The following is a 26,802-nucleotide window of genomic DNA, read 5'->3' as shown; positions in this document are numbered from 1 at the left end:
CAGATACACATCGGGCACCGCCTGTTGGGGATTCAGATACACATCGGGCACCGTCTGTTGGTGATTCAGATACACATCGGGCACCGCCTGTTGGTGATTCAGATACACATCGGGCACCGCCTGTTGGTGATTCAGATACACATCGGGCACCGTCTGTTGGTGATTCAGATACACATCGGGCACCGCCTGTTGGTGATTCAGATACACATCGGGCACCGTCTGTTGGGGATTCAGATACACATCGGGCACCGCCTGTTGGTGATTCAGATACACATCGGGCACCGCCTGTTGGGGATTCAGATACACATCGGGCACCGTCTGTTGGCGATTCAGATACACATCGGGCACCGTCTGTTGGGGATTCAGATACACATCGGGCACCGCCTGTTGGTGATTCAGATACACATCCGGCACCGCCTGTTGGTGATTCAGATACACATCGGGCACCGCCTGTTGGTGATTCAGATACACACCGGGCACCGTCTGTTGGGGATTCAGATACACATCGGGCACCGCCTGTTGGGGATTCAGATACACATCGGGCACCGCCTGTTGGTGATTCAGATACACATCGGTCACCGCCTGTTGGTGATTCAGATACACATCGGGCACCGCCTGTTGGTGATTCAGATACACATCGGGCACCGCCTGTTGGTGATTCAGATACACATCGGGCACCGCCTGTTGGTGATTCAGATACACATCCGGCACCGCCTGTTGGTGATTCAGATACACATCGGGCACCGCCTGTTGGTGATTCAGATACACACCGGGCACCGTCTGTTGGTGATTCAGATACACATCGGGCACCGCCTGTTGGGGATTCAGATACACATCGGGCACCGCCTGTTGGGGATTCAGATACACACCGGGCACCGTCTGTTGGTGATTCAGATACACACCGGGCACCGTCTGTTGGTGATTCAGATACACATCGGGCACCGTCTCTCTCCCACTTTGGGAATAAAGTATTTATTTGAAGGGACTCCACATACTCTCCTGTTCTTCTCTCTACTCTCTCTGACAAAACTAGCAACATGTTCTCACAGTCCTCCTCTCTTCTCCTTCCAGTGTCTGCCAGCCACAAGCGTCAGAAGGAACAGCAGGCAGGTGGGGCAGCAAAGAAACCCAAGCCAAACAGAAAGAGCTCAGTGCCTCCCAAGAAGAACAATAACAGAAAAACTGGTAAGGAAGAGAGTGACAGTACCCACTAGTTTACCGAGGCCTACGCTAGGGCTGGTGAATCTGAGGCCTACACTAGGGCTGGTGAATCTGAGGCCTACGCTAGGGCTGGTGAATCTGAGGCCTACACTAGGGCTGGTGAATGTGAGGACTACACTAGGGCTGGTGAATCTGAGGCCTACACTAGGGCTGGTGAATCTGAGGCCTACACTAGGGCTGGTGAATCTGAGGCCTACGCTAGGGCTGGTGAATCTGAGGCCTACACTAGGGCTGGTGAATCTGAGGCCTACGCTAGGGCTGGTGAATCTGAGGCCTACACTAGGGCTGGTGAATCTGAGGCCTACGCTAGGGCTGGTGAATCTGAGGCCTACGCTAGGGCTGGTGAATCTGAGGCCTACGCTAGGGCTGGTGAATCTGAGGCCTACGCTAGGGCTAGTGAATTTGGCCAGTATGTATAATGCGTCTTAGAGTAGGAGTTGAATAAGATTATATTGATAGGGGGGGACCTGATCCTAGATCAGCACTCTGAGATGCATGATACACATGGCCCCTGACTGGCTTCCTACCTCTCCTATTGCTCTCTCCTTCTGGCATCTGAAAGGATCAGAATCACAGGAAGATTCTTTTATAGAAGCTGTAGAACCAGTTGTTCTTTTATAGAAGCTGTAGAACCAGGTGTTATTTTATAGAAGCTGTAGAACCAGGTGTTCTTTTATAGAAGCTGTAGAACCAGGTGTTATTTTATAGAAGCTGTAGAACCAGGTGTTCTTTTATAGAAGCTGTAGAACCAGGTGTTATTTTATAGAAGCTGTAGAACCAGTTGTTCTTTTATAGAAGCTGTAGAACCAGTTGTTCTTTTATAGAAGCTGTAGAACCAGTTGTTCTTTTATAGAAGCTGTAGAACCAGGTGTTCTTTTATAGAAGCTGTAGAACCAGGTGTTCTTTTATAGAAGCTGTAGAACCAGGTGTTCTTTTATAGAAGCTGTAGAACCAGGTGTTCTTTTATAGAAGCACGTATTCTGTTCGTTACTAAAACTCTCCAAGCACAAGCAATTCATCTACTTGTATGAGTTGTTGAAATGACAATTACACTTGTAGCTAATTAATATCTTCCTTCTGTTCGGTCTCCTCATCCTCCCCCCTACAGCCCACAGCAGTGACAGTGAAGACCAGTCATTGGGCGAGAGCACAGCCAAGTCTTCAGTCCCCAAGACCCATGGTGCAGCAGACATGAAGGGGTCCATCTCGCCCAAGTGTCCCGGCCTGGGACAGGGACGCACCCCTCCATCCAGCCAGAAGTACCACAAGCAGCATGGTGACCCTGACCACCATCACCATCTTCACAATCGGGAACATCACCGGGAGCGTGAGCACCATAACCCTCGCCACAGAGAGCACCATAGAGAGCACCCTCGCCACAGAGAGCACCATATTGAGCACCCTCACCACAGAGAGGACCATAGAGAGCACCCTCACCATTGAGAGCACCACAGAGAGCACCTTCACCATAGAGAGCACCCTCACCACAGAGAGCACCCTCACCATAGAGAGCACCACAGAGAGCACCCTTACCATAGACAGTACCATAAAGAGAACCCTCACCATAGAGAACACCATAGAGAGCACCCTCACCATAGAGAGCACCCTTACCATAGAGAGCACCCTTACCATAGAGAGTACCATAAAGAGCACCCTCACCATAGAGAGCACCCGCACCATAGAGAGCACCCTCACCATAGAGAACACCATAAAGAGCACCCTCACCATAGAGAGCACCCTCACCATAGAGAGCACCATAGAGAGAACCCTCACCATAGAGAGCACCCTTACCATAGAGAGTACCATAAAGAGCACCCTCACCATAGAGAGCACCCTCACCATAGAGAGCACCATAGAGAGCACCCTCACCATAGAGAACACCATAGAGAGAACCCTCACCATAGAGAGCACCCTTACCATAGAGAGTACCATAAAGAGCACCCTCACCATAGAGAGCACCCTCACCATAGAGAGCACCATAGAAAGCACCACAGAGAGCACCTTCACCATAAAGAGCACCATAGAGAGCACTCTAACCATAGAGATCACTCGCACCATAGAGAGCACCATATAGTTTCAACTGAAATTGTTCACCATGAACTGTGCGATCTCGCTAGCTAGCTAACAATTGTTTCATTCCTTGCTCGCTCATTTAGCTGTGTTGGTGTTTACAATGTCATTTTGGCGAGCTAGCTAAATTGTACAGGCTGCATTTTGTCTATATCCATGCTGTTACAATAACCAAATGGGTGGATAAGCAAATCATTTGTGAAACCACGATGTAATGCAGCACAACAACATGGGGTGAGTTTAGAATTCTCAAACATGACAGAATCCGTTTCAATTTGATTGGCTGTTGCGTGCAATATCAGTCGCGTTTTGAGTCGCTTCATGTAAAAGCAAAGTTGCCTGTGATGTCACTTTGCACACTGCAACTAAAATTGCATGACAGTTGCTTCGTGTAACTCCAGTGTGTCTGGATAGTTTGTTTCGATATCAACGACAGTTCACACAGCCTCACCAGCCCCTCCAGATATACGCTAGCTACAGGAATTCTCATGTACCACCCCATTTACGTCCCGCTGTACAAGTAGACTTGCTTACTAGATGTAAAGCCCTGTGTGACCTCACAGAGAGAGAGAATTGACATGCGGCACACTGTGTTGTTTAGCATTGTAGTCAGAATCACCCCACTGAGTCATGTCGTTTAAATGTTGTTTCTCTTCATCCCACTGAGTCATGTCGTTTAAATGTTGTTCCTCTCCATCCCATTGAGTCCTCTCCTTTAAATGTTGTTTCTCTCATCCCACTGAGTCCTCTCCTTTAAATGTTGTTCCTCTCCATCCCACTGAGTCCTCTCCTTTAAATGTTGTTCCTCTCCATCCCAATGAGTCCTCTCCTTTAAATGTTGTTTCTCTCCATCCCACTGAGTCCTCTCCTTTAAATGTTGTTCCTCTCCATCCCACTGAGTCCTCTCCTTTAAATGTTGTTCCTCTCCATCCCAATGAGTCCTCTCCTTTAAATGTTGTTCCTCTCCATCCAAATGAGTCCTCTCCTTTAAATGTTGGTCCTCTCCTTTAAATGTTGTTCCTCTCCATTCAAATGAGTCCTCTCCTTTAAATGTTGTTTATCTCCATCCCAATGAGTCCTCTCCTTTAAATGATGTTCCTCTCCATCCCAATGAGGCCTCTCCTTTAAATGTTGTTCCTCTCCATCCCACTGAGACCTCTCCTTTAAATGTTGTTCCTCTCCATCCCAATGAGTCCTGACTTTAAATGTTGTTCCTCTCCATCCCAATGAGTCCTGACTTTAAATGTTGGTCATCTCCATCCCAATGAGTCCTGACTTTAAATGTTGTTCCTCTCCATCCCACTGAGTCCTCTCCTTTAAATGTTGTTCCTCTCCATCCCAATGAGTCCTCTCCTTTAAATGTTGTTCCTCTCCATCCCACTGAGTCCTCTCCTTTAAATGTTGTTACTCTCATCCCACTGAGTCCTCTCCTTTAAATGTTGTTCCTCTCCATCCCAATGAGTCCTCTCCTTTAAATGTTGTTCCTCTCCATCCCACTGAGTCCTCTCCTTTAAATGTTGTTACTCTCATCCCACTGAGTCCTCTCCTTTAAATGTTGTTACTCTCATCCCACTGAGTCCTCTCCTTTAAATGTTGTTACTCTCATCCCACTGAGTCCTCTCCTTTAAATGTTGTTCCTCTCCATCCCAATGAGTCCTCTCCTTTAAATGTTGTTCCTCTCCATCCCACTGAGTCCTCTCCTTTAAATGTTGTTACTCTCATCCCACTGAGTCCTCTCCTTTAAATGTTGTTCCTCTCCATCCCAATGAGTCCTCTCCTTTAAATGTTGTTCCTCTCCATCCCAATGAGGCCTCTCCTTTAAATGTTGTTCCTCTCCATCCCATTGAGTCCTCTCCTTTAAATGTTGTTCCTCTCCATCCCAATGAGTCCTGACTTTAAATGTTGTTCCTCTCCATCCCAATGAGTCCTGACTTTAAATGTTGGTCATCTCCATCCCAATGAGTCCTGACTTTAAATGTTGTTCCTCTCCATCCCACTGAGTCCTCTCCTTTAAATGTTGTTACTCTCATCCCACTGAGTCCTCTCCTTTAAATGTTGTTCCTCTCCATCCCAATGAGGCCTCTCCTTTAAATGTTGTTCCTCTCCATCCCAATGAGTCATGACTTTAAATGTTGGTCATCTCCATCCCAATGAGTCCTGACTTTAAATGTTGTTCCTCTCCATCCCACTGATTCCTCTCCTTTAAATGTTGTACCTCTCCATCACACTGAGTCCTCTCCTTTAAATAATGTTCCTCTCCATCCCAATGAGTCCTGACTTTAAATGTTGTTCCTCTCCATCCCACTGAGTCCTCTCCTTTAAATGTTGTTCCTCTCCATCCCAATGAGTCCTCTCCTTTAAATGTTGTTTCTCTCATCCCACTGAGTCCTCTCCTTTAAGTGTTGTACCTCTCCATCACACTGAGTCCTCTCCTTTAACTGTTATTCCTCTCCATCCCAATGAGTCCTGACTTTAAATGTTGTTCCTCTCCATCCCACTGAGTCCTCTCCTTTAAATGGTTTTCCTCTCCATCCCACTGAGTCCTCTCCTTTAAATGTTGTTCCTCTCCATCCCAATGAGTCCTGACTTTAAATGTTGTTCCTCTCCATCCCACTGAGTCCTCTCCTTTAAATGTTGTTCCTCTCCATCCCAATGAGACCTCTCCTTTAAATGTTGGTCCTCTCCATCCCAATGAGTCCTCTCCTTTAAATGTTGTTTCTCTCCATCCCACTGAGTCCTCTCCTTTAAATGTTGTTCCTCTCCATCCCAATGAGTCCTCTCCTTTAAATGTTGGTCATCTCCATCCCAATGAGTCCTCTCCTTTAAATGTTGGTCCTCTCCTTTAAATGTTGGTCATCTCCATCCCACTGAGTCCTCTCCTTTAAATGTTGTTCCTCTCCATCCCAATGAGTCCTGACTTTAAATGTTGTTCCTCTCCATCCCAATGAGTCCTGACTTTAAATGTTGGTCATCTCCATCCCAATGAGTCCTGACTTTAAATGTTGTTCCTCTCCATCCCACTGAGTCCTCTCCTTTAAATGTTGTACCTCTCCATCACACTGAGTCCTCTCCTTTAAATAATGTTCCTCTCCATCCCAATGAGTCCTGACTTTAAATGTTGTTCCTCTCCATCCCACTGAGTCCTCTCCTTTAAATGGTTTTCCTCTCCATCCCACTGAGTCCTCTCCTTTAAATGTTGTTCCTCTCCATCCCACTGATTCCTCTCCTTTAAATGTTGTTCCTCTCCATCCCAATGAGGCCTCTCCTTTAAATGTTGTTTCTCTCATCCCACTGAGTCCTCTCCTTTAAATGTTGTACCTCTCCATCACACTGAGTTCTCTCCTTTAAATGTTGGTCATCTCCATCCCAATGAGTCCTGACTTTAAATGTTGTTCCTCTCCATCCCACTGAGTCCTCTCCTTTAAATGTTGTTACTCTCATCCCACTGAGTCCTCTCCTTTAAATGTTGTTCCTCTCCATCCCAATGAGGCCTCTCCTTTAAATGTTGTTCCTCTCCATCCCAATGAGTCATGACTTTAAATGTTGGTCATCTCCATCCCAATGAGTCCTGACTTTAAATGTTGTTCCTCTCCATCCCACTGAGTCCTCTCCTTTAAATGTTGTACCTCTCCATCACACTGAGTCCTCTCCTTTAAATAATGTTCCTCTCCATCCCAATGAGTCCTGACTTTAAATGTTGTTCCTCTCCATCCCACTGAGTCCTCTCCTTTAAATGTTGTTCCTCTCCATCCCAATGAGTCCTCTCCTTTAAATGTTGTTTCTCTCATCCCACTGAGTCCTCTCCTTTAAGTGTTGTACCTCTCCATCACACTGAGTCCTCTCCTTTAACTGTTATTCCTCTCCATCCCAATGAGTCCTGACTTTAAATGTTGTTCCTCTCCATCCCACTGAGTCCTCTCCTTTAAATGGTTTTCCTCTCCATCCCACTGAGTCCTCTCCTTTAAATGTTGTTCCTCTCCATCCCAATGAGTCCTGACTTTAAATGTTGTTCCTCTCCATCCCACTGAGTCCTCTCCTTTAAATGTTGTTCCTCTCCATCCCATTGAGTCCTCTCCTTTAAATGTTGGTCCTCTCCATCCCAATGAGTCCTCTCCTTTAAATGTTGTTTCTCTCCATCCCACTGAGTCCTCTCCTTTAAATGTTGTTCCTCTCCATCCCAATGAGACCTCTCCTTTAAATGTTGGTCCTCTCCATCCCAATGAGTCCTCTCCTTTAAATGTTGTTTCTCTCCATCCCACTGAGTCCTCTCCTTTAAATGTTGTTCCTCTCCATCCCAATGAGTCCTCTCCTTTAAATGTTGGTCATCTCCATCCCAATGAGTCCTCTCCTTTAAATGTTGGTCCTCTCCTTTAAATGTTGGTCATCTCCATCCCACTGAGTCCTCTCCTTTAAATGTTGTTCCTCTCCATCCCAATGAGTCCTGACTTTAAATGTTGTTCCTCTCCATCCCAATGAGTCCTGACTTTAAATGTTGGTCATCTCCATCCCAATGAGTCCTGACTTTAAATGTTGTTCCTCTCCATCCCACTGAGTCCTCTCCTTTAAATGTTGTACCTCTCCATCACACTGAGTCCTCTCCTTTAAATAATGTTCCTCTCCATCCCAATGAGTCCTGACTTTAAATGTTGTTCCTCTCCATCCCACTGAGTCCTCTCCTTTAAATGGTTTTCCTCTCCATCCCACTGAGTCCTCTCCTTTAAATGTTGTTCCTCTCCATCCCACTGATTCCTCTCCTTTAAATGTTGTTCCTCTCCATCCCAATGAGGCCTCTCCTTTAAATGTTGTTTCTCTCATCCCACTGAGTCCTCTCCTTTAAATGTTGTACCTCTCCATCACACTGAGTTCTCTCCTTTAAATGTTGTTCCTCTCCATCCCAATGAGTCCTGACTTTAAATGTTGGTCATCTCCATCCCAATGAGTCCTGACTTTAAATGTTGTTCCTCTCCATCCCACTGAGTCCTCTCCTTTAAATGTTGTACCTCTCCATCACACTGAGTCCTCTCCTTTAAATAATGTTCCTCTCCATCCCAATGAGTCCTGACTTTAAATGTTGTTCTTCTCCATCCCACTGAGTCCTCTCCTTTAAATGGTTTTCCTCTCCATCCCACTGAGTCCTCTCCTTTAAATGTTGTTCCTCTCCATCCCACTGATTCCTCTCCTTTAAATGTTGTTCCTCTCCATCCCAATGAGGCCTCTCCTTTAAATGTTGTTTCTCTCATCCCACTGAGTCCTCTCCTTTAAATGTTGTACCTCTCCATCACACTGAGTTCTCTCCTTTAAATGTTATTCCTCTCCATCCCAATGAGTCCTGACTTTAAATGTTTGTTCCTCTCCATCCCACTGAGTCCTCTCCTTTAAATGGTTTTCCTCTCCAACCCACTGAGTCCTCTCCTTTAAATGTTGTTTCTCTCATCCCACTGAGGCCTCTCCTTTAAATGTTGTTTCTCTCATCCCACTGAGTCCTCTCCTTTAAATGTTGTTTCTCTCATCCCACTGAGGCCTCTCCTTTAAATGTTGTTTCTCTCATCCCACTGAGTCCTCTCCTTTAAATGTTGTACCTCTCCATCACACTGAGTTCTCTCCTTTAAATGTTATTCCTCTCCATCCCAATGAGTCCTCTCCTTTAAATGTTGGTCATCTCCATCCCAATGAGTCCTCTCCTTTAAATGTTGTTCCTCTCCATCCCAATGAGTCCTCTCCTTTAAATGTTGGTCCTCTCCTTTAAATGTTGTTCCTCTCCATCCCACTGAGTCATCTCCTTTAAATGTTGGTCCCATCCTTTAAATGTTGGTCATCTCCATCTCACTGAGTCCTCTCCTTTAAATGTTGTTTATCTCCATCCCACTGAGTCCTGACTTTTAAATGTTGTTTCTCAAGCAAGAATTTAGCCAGGTCTTTCTGGAAGTGGTCTGAATGAGGAGGGGAAGACTAGCTGTTATTGGCAGAAAGATTTGGGAACTCTGGGTGTATTAACACATTTATTGCATGGTGATGTCACCAGGCTGGCCAAAACACCATCCCACCAAAACATGCTGAAATTTCAGGTTGTCTTTTCAAACCGCACTTACACTTATTATCGCCATTTTCACAATTTCACCGTATTTTTCCAACTTCATAGTGTGGAAATATATATAAAACACAGGAAAATCTCATTTTTGACTGCGCTGGGCCTTTAAAACATGTTGTTGTCAATCTAACTCACGCTGAAACCGGTCTTCATATCTCTTCTTCTCTCCTCACCTAGCGGACCTGGACAAGATGTCTAGTCTGGAGAGGATCTCCTTCCTCCAGGAGAAGCTGCAGGACATCAGGAACCACTACCTGTCCCTCAAGTCTGAGGTGGCCTCCATCGACCGACGACGCAAACGCATCAAGAAGAAGGAGAGAGAGAGTGAGTCATTCCACAATTTAAAAATAAAATGTACCATGCACTGTAATTCCGGACTGAGAACCACGACAGTCCTTTTTGAGTTTATCCCTGTATGTCTTGTGGCTGTAGATGTACAGTGCCTTCTGAAAGTATTCATACCCCTTGACTTAATTCCACATTTTACACCCTGAATTAGAAACGCATTTCAAAAATGATAATCTCACCCATCTACACACAATACCCCATCATGACATCACAATACCCCATCATGACATCACAATACCCCATCATGACATCACAATACCCAATCATGACAAAGTGAAAACAGGTTTTTATTGAAAATTAAATACAAAAATCTAATTTACCTAAGTATTCAGACCCCTTTGCTATAATAATCCTTAAGCATTTCACCAATGGGTGAGTGGTGAGACGGAAGCCACTCCTAAGAAAAAAGGGCACATGACCGAACACCTGGAGTTTGTACGTGAAAGACTAAGATCATAAGGGAAAAGAATCTGTGGTCTGATGAGACAAAAAGTTAACTATTTGCCCTGAATGCAAAGCACTATGTCTGGAGAAAGCCAGGCACAGCTCATCACCCGTCTAACATTACTGTGAAGCATGGTGGTGGCGGCATCATGCTATGGGGATGCTTTTCGGCGGCAGGGACTGGGAGACTGGTAAGGATAGAGGGAACAATGAAAGGAGACAAATGAAGGCTAATCTTTGATGAGAACCTGCTTCAGAGTGAAAATGACTTTAGACTGGGGTGGAGATTTACATTCCAACAGGACAATGACCCCAATCATACAGCCAAAGCAACGCTGGAATGGCTTCAGAACAAGAATGTTAAAGTCCTTGACTGGCCCAGCAGAAGCCCAGACTTGAATCCCATTGAAAATCTTTGGAAAAACTTGAAGATTGCTGTTCATCGCAGCACCTCATCTGACTTAACAAAGCAAAAATGTATAAAAACATGTTTTCACATTGTCATTATGGACTATTGTGTGTTGATTGTTTTTTTGTTTTTTAAATCCATTTTCAGGCTTAAATCCGAATTCAGAATTTTAATCCGAATTCAGGCTGTAACACAACAAACTGTGGAATCAGTCAAGGGGTATGAATACTTTCTGAAGGCAATGTGTCTCATGGCTGTAGATTAATCATTCAATCAAATGTATTTATAAAGCCCATCTTACATCAGCTGATGTCACAAAGTGCTGTACAAAAAACCCAAACAGCAAGCAATGCAGGTGTAGAAGCACGGTGGCTAGGAAAAACTGTGGCGGTCTAGTGGCTGTAGATGGCTATAGATGGCTGTCTAGTGGCTGTAGATGGCTGTCTAGTGGCTGTAGATGGCTGTCTAGTGGCTATAGATGGCTGTCTAGTGGCTGGAGATGGCTGTCGATGGCTGTAGATGGCGGTCTAGTGGCTGTAGATGGCTGTCTAGTGGCTGTAGATGGCTGTAGATGGCGGTCTAGTGGCTGTAGATGGCTGTCTAGTGGCTGTAGATGGCTGTAGATGGCGTTCTAATGGCTGTAGATGGCTGTCTAGTGGCTGTATATGGCTGTTTTATTTATTTATTTTACCTTTATTTTACTAGGCAAGTCAGTTTTGAACAAATTCTTATTTTCAATGAAGGCCTAGGAACAGCAGAACGACAGATTTTGTACCTTGTCAGCTCAGGGATTTGAACTTGCAACCTTTCGGTTACTAGTCCAATGCTCTAACCACTAGGCTACACTGCCGCCCCTGTCTAGTGGCTGTAGATGCCTGTGTAGGTGGCTGTATATGGCTATAGATGGCGGTCTAGTGGCTGTAGATGGCTGTAGATGGCTGTCTAGTGGCTGTAGATGGCTGTCTAGTGGCTGTAGATGCCTGTGTAGGTGGCTGTAGGTGGCTGTATATGGCTATAGATGGCTGTCTAGTGGCTGTAGATGGCTGTCTAGTGGCTGTAGATGGCTATAGATGGCGGTCTAGTGGCTGTAGATGGCTGTCTAGTGGCTGGAGATGGCTATAGATGGCGGTCTAGTGGCTGTAGATGGCTGTATAGTGGCTGTAGATGGCTGTGTAGTGGCTGTAGATGGCTGTAGATGGCTGTATAGTGGCTGTAGATGGCTGTCTAGTGGCTGTAGATGGCGGTCTAGTGGCTGTAGATGGCGGTCTAGTGGCAGTAGATGGCTATAGATGGCGGTCTAGTGGCTGTAGATGCCTGTGTAGTTGCTGTAAATGGCTGTAGATCGCTGTGTAGTGGCTGTAGATGGCTGTCTAATGGCTGTAGATGGCGGTATAGATGGCGGTCTAGTGGCTGTAGATGCCTGTGTAGTTGCTGTAGATGGCTGTAGATCGCTGTGTAGTGGCTGTAGATGGCTGTGTAGTGGCTATAGATGCCTGTGTAGATGGCTGTCTAGTGGCTGTAGATGGCTGTGTAGATAGCGGTCTAGTGGCTGTAGATGGCGGTCTAGTGGCTGTAGATGGCTATAGATGGCGGTCTAGTGGCTGTAGATGGCTGTGTAGTGGCTGTAGATGGCTGTCTAGTGGCTGCAGATGGCCATAGATGGCTGTGTAGATGGCGGTCTATTGGCTGTAGATGGCTGTAGATGGCTGGTTAGATGGCTGTAGATGGCTGTCTAGTGGCTGTAGATGGCTATAGATGGTGGTCTAGTGGCTGTAGATGGCTGTCTAGTGGCTGTAGATGCCTGTGTAGGTGGCTGTAGATGGCTGTAGATGGCTGTCTAGTGGCTGTCTAGTGGCTGTAGATGGCTGTCTAGTGGCTGTAGATGGCTATAGATGGCGGTCTAGTGGCTGTAGATGGCTGTCTAGTGGCTGGAGATGGCTGTCTAGTGGCTGTAGATGGCTATAGATGGCGGTCTAGTGGCTGTAGATGGCTATAGATGGCGGTCTAGTGGCTGTAGATGGCTCTCTAGTTGCTTTAGATGGCCGTCTAGTGGCTGTAGATGGCTATAGATGGCAGTCTAGTGGCTGTAGGTGGCTGTCTAGTGGCTGTAGATGGCGGTCTAGTGGCTGTAGATGGCTATAGATGGCGGTCTAGTGGCTGTAGATGGCTATAGATGGCGGTCTAGTGACTGTAGATGGCTATAGATGGCGGTCTAGTGGCTGTAGATGGCTATAGATGGCGGTCTAGTGGCTGTAGATGGCGGTCTAGTGGCTGTAGATGGCTGTCTAGTGGCTGTAGATGGCTGTCTAGTGGCTGTAGATGGCTATAGATGGCTGTGTAGATGGCGGTCTAGTGGCTGTAGATGGCTGGTTAGATGGCTGTAGATGGCTGTGTAGTGGCTGTAGATGGCTTTGTAGTGGCTGTAGATGGCGGTCTAATGGCTGTAGATGGCTGTGATGGCTGGTTAGATGGCTGTAGATGGCTGTATAGTGGCTGTAGATGGCTATAGATGACGGTCTAGTGGCTGTAGATGGCTATAGATGGCGGTCTAGCCACTAGACCGCCATCTATAGCCATCTACAGCCACTAGACCGTCATCTATAGCCATCTACAGCCACTAGACAGCCATCTATAGCCATCTACAGCCACTAGACCGCCATCTACAGCCATCTACAGCCACCTACACAGGCATCTACAGCCACTAGACAGCCATCTACAGCCATCTACAGCCACTAGACCGCCATCTATAGCCATCTACAGCCACTAGACAGCCATCTACAGCCATCTAACCAGCCATCTACAGCCAATAGACAGCCATCTACAGCCACTACACAGCCATCTACAGCCATCTACAGCCACTACACAGCCATCTACAGCCACTAGACCGCCATCTATAGCCATCTACTGCCACTAGACCGCCATCTACAGCCACTAGACCGCCATCTACAGCCACTAGACAGCCATCTACACAGGCATCTATAGCCACTACACAGCCATCTACAGCCACAAGAAAGCCATCTACAGCCACTAGACCGCCATCTACAGCCACTAGACCGCCATCTACAGCCACTAGACCGCCATCTACAGCCACTACACAGCCATCTACAGCCACTAGACAGCCATCTACACAGGCATCTATAGCCACTACACAGCCACTAGAAAGCCATCTACAGCCACTAGACCGCCATCTACAAAGCCATCTACAGCCATTAGACAGCCATCTACAGCCACTACACAGCAATCTACAGCCATCTACAGCCACTACACAGCCATCTACAGCCACTAGACAACCATCTACAGCCATCTAACCAGCCATCTACAGCCATCTACAGCCAATAGACCGCCATCTACACAGCCATCTATGGCCATCTGCAGCCACAAGACAGCCATCTACAGCCACTACACAGCCATCTACAGCCACTACACAGCCATCTACAGCCACTACACAGCCATCTACAGCCACTACACAGCCATCTACAGCCACTATACAGCCATCTACAGCCACTAGACCGCCATCTACAGCCACTAGACCGCCATCTACAGCCACTAGACCGCCATCTACAGCTGTAGATGGCTGTAGATCGCTGTGTAGTGGCTGTAGATGGCTGTGTAGTGGCTATAGATGCCTGTGTAGATGGCTGTCTAGTGGCTGTAGATGGCTGTGTAGTGGCTGTAGATGGTGGTCTAGTGGCTGTAGATGGCTGGTTAGATGCCTGTAGATGGCTGTATAGTGGCTGTAGATGGCTGTGTAGTGGCTGTAGATGGCGGTCTTGTGGCTGTAGATGGCGATCTAGTGGCAGTAGATGGCTATAGATGGCGGTCTAGTGGCTGTAGATGCCTGTGTAGTTGCTGTAGATGGCTGTAGATCGCTGTGTAGTGGCTGTAGATGGCTGTGTAGTGGCTATAGATGCCTGTGTAGATGGCTGTCTAGTGGCTGTAGATGGCTGTGTAGATAGCGGTCTAGTGGCTGTAGATGGCGGTCTAGTGGCTGTAGATGGCTATAGATGGTGGTCTAGTGGCTGTAGATGGCTGTGTAGTGGCTGTAGATGGCTGTGTAGTGGCTGTAGATGGCTGTCTAGTGGCTGCAGATGGCCATAGATGGCTGTGTAGATGGCGGTCTATTGGCTGTAGATGGCTGGTTAGATGGCTGTAGATGGCTGTCTAGTGGCTGTAGATGGCTATAGATGGCGGTCTAGTGGCTGTAGATGGCTGTAGATGGCTGTCTAGTGGCTGTAGATGCCTGTGTAGGTGGCTGTAGATGGCTGTAGATGGCGGTCTAGTGGCTGTAGATGGCTATAGATGGCTGTCTAGTTGCTGTAGATGGCTATAGATGGCGGTCTAGTGGCTGTAGATGGCTATAGATGGCGGTCTAGTGGCTGTAGATGGCGGTCTAGTGGCTGTAGATGGCTATAGATGGCTGTGTAGATGGTGGTCTAGTGGCTGTAGATGGCTGTAGATGGCTGTGTAGTGGCTGTAGATGGCTTTGTAGTGGCTGTAGATGGCTGTCTAGTGGCTGTAGATGGCTATAGATGGCTGTGTAGATGGTGGTCTAGTGGCTGTAGATGGCTGTGTAGTGGCTGTAGATGGCTGTGTAGTGGCTGTAGATGGCTGTGTAGTGGCTGTAGATGGCTGTGTAGTGGCTGTAGATGGCTGTGTAGTGGCTGTAGATGGCGGTCTAGTGGCTGTAGATGGCTGATTAGATGGCTGTAGATGGCTGTGTAGTGGCTGTAGATGGCTGTGTAGTGGCTGTAGATGGCGGTCTAGTGGCTGTAGATGGCGGTCTAGTGGCTGTAGATGGCTATAGATGGCGGTCTAGTGGCTGTAGATGGGTGTATAGTGGCTGTAGATGGCTGTAGATGGCTGTGTAGTGGCTGTAGATGGCTGTGTAGTGGCTGTAGATGGCTGTGTAGTGGCTGTAGATGGCTGTGTAGTGGCTTTAGATGGCTGTAGATGGCTGTCTAGTGGCTGCAGATGGCCATAGATGGCTGTGTAGATGGCGGTCTATTGGCTGTAGATGGCTGGTTTAATGACTGTAGATGGTTGTCTAGTGGCTGTAGATGGCTGTGTAGTGGCTGTAGATGGCTGTAGATTGCTGTGTAGTGGCTGTAGATGGCTGTCTAATGGCTGTAGATGGCTGTGTAGATGGCGGTCTAGTGGCTGTAGATGGCTTTCTTGTGGCTGTAGATGGCTGTGTAGTGGCTATAGATGCCTGTGTAGATGGCTGTCTAGTGGCTGTAGATGGCTGTGTAGTGGCTGTAGATGGTGGTCTAGTGGCTGTAGATGGCTGGTTAGATGGCTGTAGATGGCTGTATAGTGGCTGTAGATGGCTGTGTAGTGGCTGTAGATGGCGGTCTAGTGGCTGTAGATGGCGGTCTAGTGGCAGTAGATGGCTATAGATGGCGGTCTAGTTGCTGTAGATGCCTGTGTAGTTGCTGTAGATGGCTGTAGATCGCTGTGTAATGGCTGTCTAATGGCTGTAGATGGCGGTCTAGTGGCTGTAGATGCCTGTGTAGTTGCTGTAGATGGCTGTATAGTGGCTGTAGATGGCTGTGTAGTGGCTGTAGATGGCGGTCTAGTGGCTGTAGATGGCGGTCTAGTGGCAGTAGATGGCTATAGATGGCGGTCTAGTGGCTGTAGATGCCTGTGTAGTTGCTGTAGATGGCTGTAGATCGCTGTGTAGTGGCTGTAGATGGCTGTCTAATGGCTGTAGATGGCGGTATAGATGGCGGTCTAGTGGCTGTAGATGCCTGTGTAGTTGCTGTAGATGGCTGTAGATCGCTGTGTAGTGGCTGTAGATGGCTGTGTAGTGGCTATAGATGCCTGTGTAGATGGCTGTCTAGTGGCTGTAGATGGCTGTGTAGATAGCGGTCTAGTGGCTGTAGATGGCGGTCTAGTGGCTGTAGATGGCTATAGATGGCGGTCTAGTGGCTGTAAATGGCTGTGTAGTGGCTGTAGATGGCTGTGTAGTGGCTGTAGATGGCTGTCTAGTGGCTGCAGATGGCCATAGATGGCTGTGTAGATGGCGGTCTATTGGCTGTAGATGGCTGTAGATGGCTGGTTAGATGGCTGTAGATGGCTGTCTAGTGGCTGTAGATGGCTATAGATGGTGGTCTAGTGGCTGTAGATGGCTGTAGATGGCTGTCTAGTGGCTGTAGATGCCTGTGTAGGTGGCTGTAGATGGCTGTAGATGGCTGTCTAGTGGCTGTCTAGTGGCTGTAGATGGCTGTCTAGTGGCTGTAGATGGCTATAGATGGCGGTCTAGTGGCTGTAGATGGCTGTCTAGTGGCTGGAGATGGCTGTCTAGTGGCTGTAGATGGCTATAGATGGCGGTCTAGTGGCTGTAGATGGCTATAGATGGCGGTCTAGTGGCTGTAGATGGCTCTCTAGTTGCTTTAGATGGCCGTCTAGTGGCTGTAGATGGCTATAGATGGCAGTCTAGTGGCTGTAGGTGGCTGTCTAGTGGCTGTAGATGGCGGTCTAGTGGCTGTAGATGGCTATAGATGGCGGTCTAGTGGCTGTAGATGGCTATAGATGGCGGTCTAGTGACTGTAGATGGCTATAGATGGCGGTCTAGTGGCTGTAGATGGCTATAGATGGCGGTCTAGTGGCTGTAGATGGCTATAGATGGCTGTCTAGTGGCTGTAGATGGCTGTCTAGTGGCTGTAGATGGCTATAGATGGCTGTGTAGATGGCGGTCTAGTGGCTGTAGATGGCTGGTTAGATGGCTGTAGATGGCTGTGTAGTGGCTGTAGATGGCTTTGTAGTGGCTGTAGATGGCGGTCTAATGGATGTAGATGGCTGTGTAGTGGCTGTAGATGGCGGTCTAATGGCTGTAGATGTCTGTGTAGTGGCTGTAGATGGCTGTGTAGTGGCTGTAGATGGCGGTCTAGTGGCTGTAAGTGGCTGGTTAGATGGCTGTGTAGTGGCTGTAGATGGCGGTCTAGTGGCTGTAGATGGCAGTCTAGTGGCTGTAGATGGCTGTATAGTGGCTGTAGATGGCTGTGTAGTGGCTGTAGATGGCTGTGTAGTGGCTGTAGATGGCTGTGTAGTGGCTGTAGATGGCTGTCTTGTGGCTGCAGATGTCCATAGATGGCTGTGTAGATGGCGGTCTATTGGCTGTAGATGGCTGGTTAGATGGCTGTAGATGGTTGTCTAGTGGCTGTAGATGGCTGTGTAGTGGCTGTAGATGGCTGTAGATTGCTGTGTAGTGGCTGTAGATTGCTGTCTAATGGCTGTAGATGGCTTTGTAGATGGCGGTCTAGTGGCTGTAGATGGCTTTCTAGTGGCTGTGTAGTGGCTATAGATGCCTGTGTAGATGGCTGTCTAGTGGCTGTAGATGGCTGTGTAGTGGCAGTAGATGGCGGTCTAGTGGCTGTAGATGGCGGTCTAGTGGCTGTAGATGGCTTTCTTGTGGCTGTAGATGGCTGTGTAGTGGCTATAGATGCCTGTGTAGATGGCTGTCTAGTGGCTGTGTAGTGGCTGTAGATGGCGGTCTAGTGGCTGTAGATGGCGGTCTAGTGGCTGTAGAAGGCGGTCTAGTGGCAGTAGATGGCTATAGATGGCGGTCTAGTGGCTGTAGATGGCTGTGTAGTGGCTGTAGATGGCTGTAGATCGCTGTGTAGTGGCTGTAGATGGCTGTCTAATGGCTGTAGATGGCGGTGTAGATGGCGGTCTAGTGGCTGTAGATGGCTTTCTAGTGGCTGTAGATGGCTGTGTAGTGGCTATAGATGCCTGTGTAGATGGCTGTCTAGTGGCTGTAGATGGCTGTGTAGATAGCGGTCTAGTGGCTGTAGATGGCGGTCTAGTGGCTGTAGATGGCTATAGATGGCGGTCTAGTGGCTGTAGATGGCTGTGTAGTGGCTGTAGATGGCTGTGTAGTGGCTGTAGATGGCTGTCTAGTGGCTGCAGATGGCCATAGATGGCTGTGTAGATGGCGGTATATTGGCTGTAGATGGCTGTAGATGGCTGGTTAGATGGCTGTAGATGGCTGTCTAGTGGCTGTAGATGGCTATAGATGGCGGTCTAGTGGCTGTAGATGGCTGTGTAGTGGCTGTAGATGGCTGTGTAGTGGCTGTAGATGGCTGTGTAGTGGCTGTGTAGTGGCTGTAGATGGCTGTCTAGTGGCTGCAGATGGCCATAGATGGCTGTGTAGATGGCGGTCTATTGGCTGTAGATGGCTGTATGTGGCTGGTTAGATGGCTGTCTAGTGGCTGTAGATGGCTGTGTAGTGGCTGTAGATGGCTGTAGATCGCTGTGTAGTGGCTGTAGATGGCTGTCTAATGGCTGTAGATGGCTGTGTAAATTGCGGTCTAGTGGCTGTAGATGGCTTTCTAGTGGCTGTAGATGGCTGTGTAGTGGCTATAGATGCCTGTGTAGATGGCTGTCTAGTGGCTATAGATGGCTGTGTAGATAGCGGTCTAGTGGCTGTAGATGGCGGTCTAGTGGCTGTAGTTGGCTGTGTAGATGGCGGTCTAGTGGCTGTAGATGCCTGTGTAGATGGCTGTCTAGTGGCTGTAGATGGCTGGTTAGATGGCTGTAGATGGCTGTCTAGTGGCTGTAGATGGCTATAGATGGCAGTCTAGTGGCTGTAGATGGCTGTAGATGGCTGTGTAGTGGCTGTAGATGGCTGTGTAGTGGCTGTAGATGGCTGTCTAGTGGCTGCAGATGGCCATAGATGGCTGTGTAGATGGCGGTCTATTGGCTGTAGATGGCTGGTTAGATGGCTGGTTAGATGGCTGTAGATGGCTGTCTAGTGGCTGTAGATGGCTATAGATGGCGGTCTAGTGGCTGTAGATGGCTGTAGATGGCTGTCTAGTGGCTGTAGATGCCTGTGTAGGTGGCTGTAGATGGCTGTAGATGGCGGTCTAGTGGCTGTAGATGGCTATAGATGGCTGTCTAGTGGCTGTAGATGGCTGTCTAGTGGCTTGAGATGGCTGTCTAGTGGCTGTAGATGGCTATAGATGGCGGTCTAGTGGCTGTAGATGGCTATAGATGGCGGTGTAGTGGCTGTAGATGGCTGTAGATCGCTGTGTAGTGGCTGTAGATGGCTGTCTAATGGCTGTAGATGGCGGTCTAGTGGTTGTAGATGGCTTTCTAGTGGCTGTATATGGCGGTCTAGTGGCTGTAGATGGCTATAGATGGCTGTCTAGTGGCTGTAGATGGCTGTGTAGTGGCTGTAGATGGCTGTGTAGTGGCTGTAGATGGCTGTGTAGTGGCTGTAGATGGCTGTGTAGTGGCTGTAGATGGCTGTGTAGTGGCTGTAGATGGCTGTCTAGTGGCTGCAGATGGCCATAGATGGCTGTGTAGATGGCGGTCTATTGGCTGTAGATGGCTGTAGGTGGCTGGTTAGATGGCTGTCTAGTGGCTGTAGATGGCTGTGTAGTGGCTGTAGATGGCTGTAGATCGCTGTGTAGTGGCTGTAGATGGCTGTCTAATGGCTGTAGATGGCTGTGTAGATTGCGGTCTAGTGGCTGTAGATGGCTTTCTAGTGGCTGTAGATGGCTGTGTAGTGGCTATAGATGCCTGTGTAGATGGCTGTCTAGTGGCTATAGATGGCTGTGTAGATAGCGGTCTAGTGGCTGTAGATGGCGGTCTAGTGGCTGTAGTTGGCTGTGTAGATGGCGGTCTAGTGGCTGTAGATGCCTGTGTAGATGGCTGTCTAGTGGCTGTAGATGGCTGTAGATTGCTGTCTAATGGCTGTAGATGGCTGTGTAGATGGCTGTCTAGTGGCTGTAGATGGCTGTAGATTGCTGTCTAATGGCTGTAGATGGCTGTGTAGATGGCGGTCTAGTGGCTGTAGATGGCTGTCTAGTGGCTGTAGATGGCTGTGTAGATGGCGGTCTAGTGGCTGTAGATGGCTGTCTAGTGGCTGTAGATGGCTGTAGATTGCTGTCTAATGGCTGTAGATGGCTGTGTAGATGGCGGTCTAGTGGCTGTAGATGGCTGTGTAGATGGCGGTCTAGTGGCTGTAGATGGCTGTCTAGTGGCTGTAGATGGCTGTGTAGATGGCGGTCTAGTGGCTGTAGATGGCTGTGTAGTGGCTGTAGATGGCTGTGTAGATGGCTGTAGATGGCTGTGTAGATGGCGGTCTAGTGGCTGTAGATGGCGGTCTAGTGGCTGTAGATGGCTGTAGATGGCTGTATAGTGGCTGTAGATGGCTGTGTAGTGGCTGTAGATGGCAGTCTAGTGGCTGTAGATGGCGGTCTAGTGGCTGTAGATGGCGGTCTAGTGGCAGTAGATGGCTATAGATGGCGGTCTAGTGGCTGTAGATGGCTGTGTAGTGGCTGTAGATGGCTGTGTAGTGGCTGTAGATCGCTGTGTATTGGCTGTAGATGGCTGTCTAATGGCTGTAGATGGCGGTGTAGATGGCGGTCTAGTGGCTGTAGATGGCTTTCTAGTGGCTGTAGATGGCGGTCTAGTGGCTGTAGATGGCTATAGATGGCAGTCTAGTGGCTGTAGATGGCTGTGTAGTGGCTGTAGATTGCTGTGTAGTGGCTGTAGATGGCTGTGTAGTGGCTGTAGATGGCTGTCTAGTGGCTGCAGATGGCTGTGTAGATGGCGGTCTATTGGCTGTAGATGGCTGTAGATGGCTGGTTAGATGGCTGTAGATGGCTGTCTAGTGGCTGTAGATGGCTGTGTAGTGGCTGTAGATGGCTGTAGATCGCTGTGTCGTGGCTGTAGATGGCTGTGTAGATGGCGGTCTAGTGGCTGTAGATGGCTGTCTAGTGGCTGTAGATGGCTGTAGATTGCTGTCTAATGGCTGTAGATGGCTGTGTAGATGGCGGTCTAGTGGCTGTAGATGGCTGTGTAGATGGCGGTCTAGTGGCTGTAGATGGCTGTGTAGATGGCGGTCTAGTGGCTGTAGATGGCTGTGTAGTGGCTGTAGATGGCTGTGTAGATGGCGGTCTAGTGGCTGTAGATGGCTATAGATGGCGGTCTAGTGGCTGTAGATGGCGGTCTAGTGGCTGTAGATGGCTGTGTAGTGGCTATAGATGGCTTTGTAGTGGCTGTAGATGGCTGTGTAGATGGCTGTGTAGTGGCTATAGATGGCTGTGTAGTGGCTGTAGATGGCTGTAGATGGCTGTGTAGTGGCTGTAGATGGCTATAGATGGCTGTGTAGTGGCTATAGATGGCTGTGTAGTGGCTGTAGATAGCTGGTTAGATGGCTGTCTAGTGGCTGTAGATGGCTGTGTAGATGGAGGTCTAGTGGCTGTAGATGGCTGTGTAGTGGCTGTCTAGTGGCTGTAGATGGCTGTCTAGTGGCTGTAGATGTCTGTGTAGTGGCTGTAGATTGCTGTGTAGTGGCTGTAGATGGCTGTAGATGGCTGTCTAGTGGCTGTAGATGGCTGTGTAGATGACTGTGTAATGGCTGTAGATGGCTGTCTAGTGGCTGTAGATGGCTGTGTAGATGGCTGTGTAGTGGCTATAGATGGCTGTAGATAGCTGTGTAGATGGCGGTCTAGTGGCTGTAGATGACTGTGTAGTGGCTGTAGATGGCTGTCTAGTGGCTGTAGATGGCTGTGTAGATGGCGGTCTAGTGGCTGTAGATGACTGTGTAGTGGCTGTAGATGGCTGTGTAGTGGCTGGGTAGATGGTGGTCTAGTGGCTGTAGATGGCTGTGTAGTGGCTGTAGATGGCTGTGTAGATGGAGGTCTAGTGGCTGTCGATGGCTGTCTAATGGCTGTAGATGGCTGTGTAGTGGCTCACCAGTCATCCTCCCGATATGTCCTGTTATATGTTGAATAGACCTAGAAGGTCTCACCAGTCATCCTGGTCCATCTGACCACCATGTTGTTTCTGCATCATCTGACCACCATGTTGTTTCTGCTCCATCTGACCACCATGTTGTTTTTTCTCCCCAGGTACGGTGGCAGCATCTTCCTCCTCTTCCTCGTCCCCGTCCTCCAGCTCTCTAACAGCAGCGGTGATGTTGACACTAGCCGACACTCCTGTGTCGTCCTCTTCCTCCTCTCAGAACTCTGTGGTGTCTGTAGAATGTAGGTGACAGGACAACCCCTCACCCCTCCCAACCTTCTGAGGCCCAGGACACAGCACTGAGCACTTAACCAGCACCACCCTGGTCCCCATCCCAAAATACCCCCAACATCCACCAAGGCCCCATCCCTACCACTAACGCCTCCACTCCAAAGTCTCAGTACATACCCACCTCAAACCGGAGAGCACCCAGGCATCAATGCCCCCACTTAAACCTCCACTCTTATCCATGCCTCTCCACCCCAGAGCCCCTTTCCAACAGTTTGGCCTCATCACCCCTACTCCCAACTCCCTCCCAGCAGGACAGACAACGCAATCTCTATACTGGAACAACCACAGGGATACAGCAACACAGACAACCAGACCAACAAGACAAAACAAACACTATTTTCTATCCACAGCTGTTTCCTTGGCAAGCTAATTGCACTTAAGTGCACTTTTATGAAGATTTTGAGGGGGAAGAGAATACAACGACCAACCAAAAAAAAAAAAAAGTACAAAAGTATGTTTTTCTTTCAATTGATTGATAAACATTTCTAAGAGTTGTTTTCTTCAAGCAATAGTGATTCTTTCCATCTCGAGGTAGTTTAGATTGGGTTGACGACGGTGTGTACTGTGTCATCAAGGTCCTTGTCCTATGTAGCCCTGTGTATGTAGAGCCTTTCAAAAGGGAATAAGCAAGGCTCAAAGTCACATGATGATGTACATACTAAAACATACGCTTGTAGTGCGTGTACTGTTGGAACACATGCATTTCTCTCTCTGTCCGTACCACGCCTTCGAATGGTACTCTTATCTTGACCCCGTGACCGTGGTCTGTCAGCGCTGTGTGGAGGAGAGAGAGGCTTCGTTTGTCGGCCCACTGTAGAGATCCGGAGAAGTGACTTTGAAGCCATGAAGCTGATGAACATGAGACTACTGTTAGGGCCTTGTTGTTGTGTCTAACCCTAAGACACCTCGTAAGAGGGAACATTCCCCCTCCTGTCCGACTCTCTTAGTCCTGATGGTTCTTAGAAATGAAAAACGCTCCGTCTTTCATAGGACTGCATGAGTGACAGACTGCTCCGGCCAGGCCTGTGACTGTGTACGTGACAGATAGCAAGATATTCATGTGATTATATTGATATTCCTAATGATTGTAGAGGTGGAGAGGACTAATCTCTTTCTGTCAGCCAGGACCTAATGTATATAGGAATGAGTCCCAAAATGGAACCCCTTTTACCTATATCGTGCACTACTTTCTATGGGCTCTGGTGTAAAGTAGTGCACAATATAGGGAATAGGGTTCCATTTGGAACACAACCTTTGTCTGCTCTTTAATAAGGTCCCCAGTTAATATGGCAGAATATACATTCATATGTAATGATGGAGATGTCTGGCAGGTTGAAGGAAACCTAATGGAGAGCGTTGTATCTTGTCGGTTTATCAGTCTTTTCAACTCATGGTTCTTGGATTTCTAATCAGTGTTTTTATCACGCCATTCAGATTATCTACATTAGAGGCTCCAGATGGAAAAGAAAGCACCCTCTTAATTAAATGACAAACTGCCAAGGGGATCTACACAGCATTCTGCATTTAAAAAATATGCTGAACTAAAATAGAAAAGCAACATGCAACAATTACAAACATTTTGACCGAGTTACAGTTCATTTAAAGGAAATCAGTCAATTGAAATGAATTCATTTGGCCCTAATCTATGGATTTCACATGACTGGGAATACAGATATGCATCTGTTGGTCACAGATACCTTAGAAGAAAAAGGTAGGGGCGTGGATCAGAAAACCAGTCAGTATCTGGTGTGACCACCATTTGCCTCATGCAGTGTGACACATCTCCTTCTCATAGAGTTGATCAGGCAGTTGATTGTGGCCTGTGGAATGTTGTCCCACTCCTCTTCAACGGCTGTGTGAAACTGCTGGATATTTGTGGGAACTGGAACACGACGATCCAGAGCATCCCAAACATGCTCAATAGGTGACATGTCTGGTGAGTACGCAGGCCATGGAAGAACTGGAACATGCTGTCATACACATCGATCCAGAGCATCCCAAACATGCTCAGTGGGTGACATGTCTGGTGAGTACACAGGCCATGGAAGAACTGGGACATTTTCAGCTTCCAGGAATTGTGTACAGATCCTTGCGACACGAGGCCGTGCATTATCATGCTGAAACATGAGGTGATGGCGGCGGATGAATGGCTCGACAATGGGCCTCGGGATCTCGTCACGGTATCCCTGTGCATTCAAATTGCCATCAATAAAATGCAATTGTGTTCGTTGTCTGTAGCTTATGCCTGCCCATGCCATAACCCCACCTCCACCATGGGGCACTCTGTTCACAACGTTGACATCAGCAAACCGCTCACCCACACAACGCCATACACGTGGTCTGCGGTTGTGAAGCCGGTTCGACGTACTGCCACATTCTCTAAAATGACGATGGAGGCGGCTTATGATAGAGAAATTAACATTAAATTATCTGGCAACAGCTCTGGTGGACCTTCCTGCAGTCAGCATGCCAATTGCACGCTCCCTCAAAACTTGAGGAATCTGTGGCATTGTGTTGTTTGACAAAATTGCACATTTTAGAGTGGCCTTTTATTGTCCTCAGCACAAGGTGCACCTGTGTAATGATCATGCTGTTTAATCACCTTGAAATGCCACACTTGTCAGGTGGGATGGATTATCTTGGCAAAGGAGAAATGCTCACTAACAGGGATGTAAACATTTGAGAGAAATAAACATTTCTGGAATCTTTTATTTCAACTGAAATATGGGACCAACACTCTACATGTTGCATTTATATTTTTGTTCAGTGTATATAGTAATATATATAATGTATAATTCCCAGGTTTGTAATTGATTATCCCAAGATAAATATACTAAAACAGTAGGTGTTCTACCAGTATGTTTCCAACTCCTCATCAGTCCTGTGTTCTTCTATAACCTGTAGGGGTGAGATTTGATGAGTCTATACAGATTCAGCATTCTTATCAAATCTTTACCCCTACAGATTATAGTAGTCTGACCAGATTATACTAGTCTGTTCAGATTATAGTAGTCTGTACAGATTATAGTAGTCTGTTCAGATTATAGTAGTCTGTACAGATTATAGTAGTCTGTACAGATTATAGTAGTCTGTACAGATTATACTAGTCTGTTCAGATTATAGTAGTCTGTACAGATTATAGTAGTCCGTACAGATTAAAGTAGTCTGTACAGATTATAGTAGTCCGTACAGATTATAGTAGTCTGTACAGATTAAAGTAGTTTGTTATGCTGCAGAAGACATTTAGAAATCTAAGAAGAATGTGTCCCAGATGTGTAATTGATTGTTCCAAGATTATTATATAGAAAATATAAAGTGAAACACATTGACAGTAAAGTTATAAAGGTCATCGATGGTGTTTCCCAAATCCTCACCAGTTCTCCTTTTACCCAACCCTTCACCCCCCCCCCACCAACACCAACAAATAATCATGTTGTTTTACCCAACTCTTCACCCCCCCCCCCACCAACACCAACAAATAATCATGTTGTTTTACCCAACTCTTCACCCCCCCACCACCACCAACAAATAATCATGTTGTTTTACCCAACTCTTCACCCCCCCACCACCACCACCAACAACAAATAATCATGTTGTTTTACCCAACTCTTCACCCCCCCACCACCACCACCACCAACAAATAATCATGTTGTTTTACCCAACTCTTCACCCCCCCCCCCCACCACCAACAAATAATCATGTTGTTTTACCCAACTCTTCACCCCCCCACCACCACCACCACCAACAAATAATCATGTTGTTTTACCCAACTCTTCACCCCCCCCCACCACCAACAAATAATCATGTTGTTTTACCCAACTCTTCACCCCCCACCCCACCACCAACAACAAATAATCATGTTGTTTTACCCAACTCTTCACCCCCCACCACCAACAAATAATCATGTTGTTTTACCCAACTCTTCACCACCCCCCCCACCACCAACAAATAATCATGTTGTTTTACCCAACTCTTCACCACCCCCCCCCACCACCAACACCAACAAATAATCATGTTGTTTTACCCAACTCTTCCCCACCCCCCCACCACCAACAAATAATCATGTTGTTTTACTCAACTCTTCACCCCCCCCCCACCACCACCACCAACAAATAATCATGTTGTTTTACCCAACTCTTCACCACCCCCCACCACCACCACCAACAAATAATCATGT

The 26,802-nt window shown here is 47.6% G+C and overlaps 1 protein-coding gene across 1 annotated transcript in view; it reads left to right on the top strand.

Moving 5' to 3' along the window:
* Nucleotides 1-26,504, top strand: part of LOC135559436 (AT-rich interactive domain-containing protein 4B-like) — a 32,265-nt gene extending 5,761 nt beyond the window's left edge. Inside the window, exons 4-7 of the mRNA XM_064993587.1 lie at nt 1,072-1,185; nt 2,330-2,548; nt 9,557-9,703; nt 22,442-26,504. Of these exons, the coding sequence (XP_064849659.1) occupies nt 1,072-1,185; nt 2,330-2,548; nt 9,557-9,703; nt 22,442-22,584 (623 nt within the window). The 3' untranslated portion in view covers nt 22,585-26,504. The remainder of the gene's footprint in view (nt 1-1,071; nt 1,186-2,329; nt 2,549-9,556; nt 9,704-22,441) is intronic.
* Nucleotides 26,505-26,802: the final 298 nt, after the last annotated feature.

The sequence above is a fragment of the Oncorhynchus masou genome, chromosome 18 (genome assembly GCF_036934945.1).
Source record: "Oncorhynchus masou masou isolate Uvic2021 chromosome 18, UVic_Omas_1.1, whole genome shotgun sequence".
Taxonomy (NCBI): domain Eukaryota; kingdom Metazoa; phylum Chordata; class Actinopteri; order Salmoniformes; family Salmonidae; genus Oncorhynchus; species Oncorhynchus masou.
This window is presented reverse-complemented; position numbering and strand designations above follow the sequence as displayed.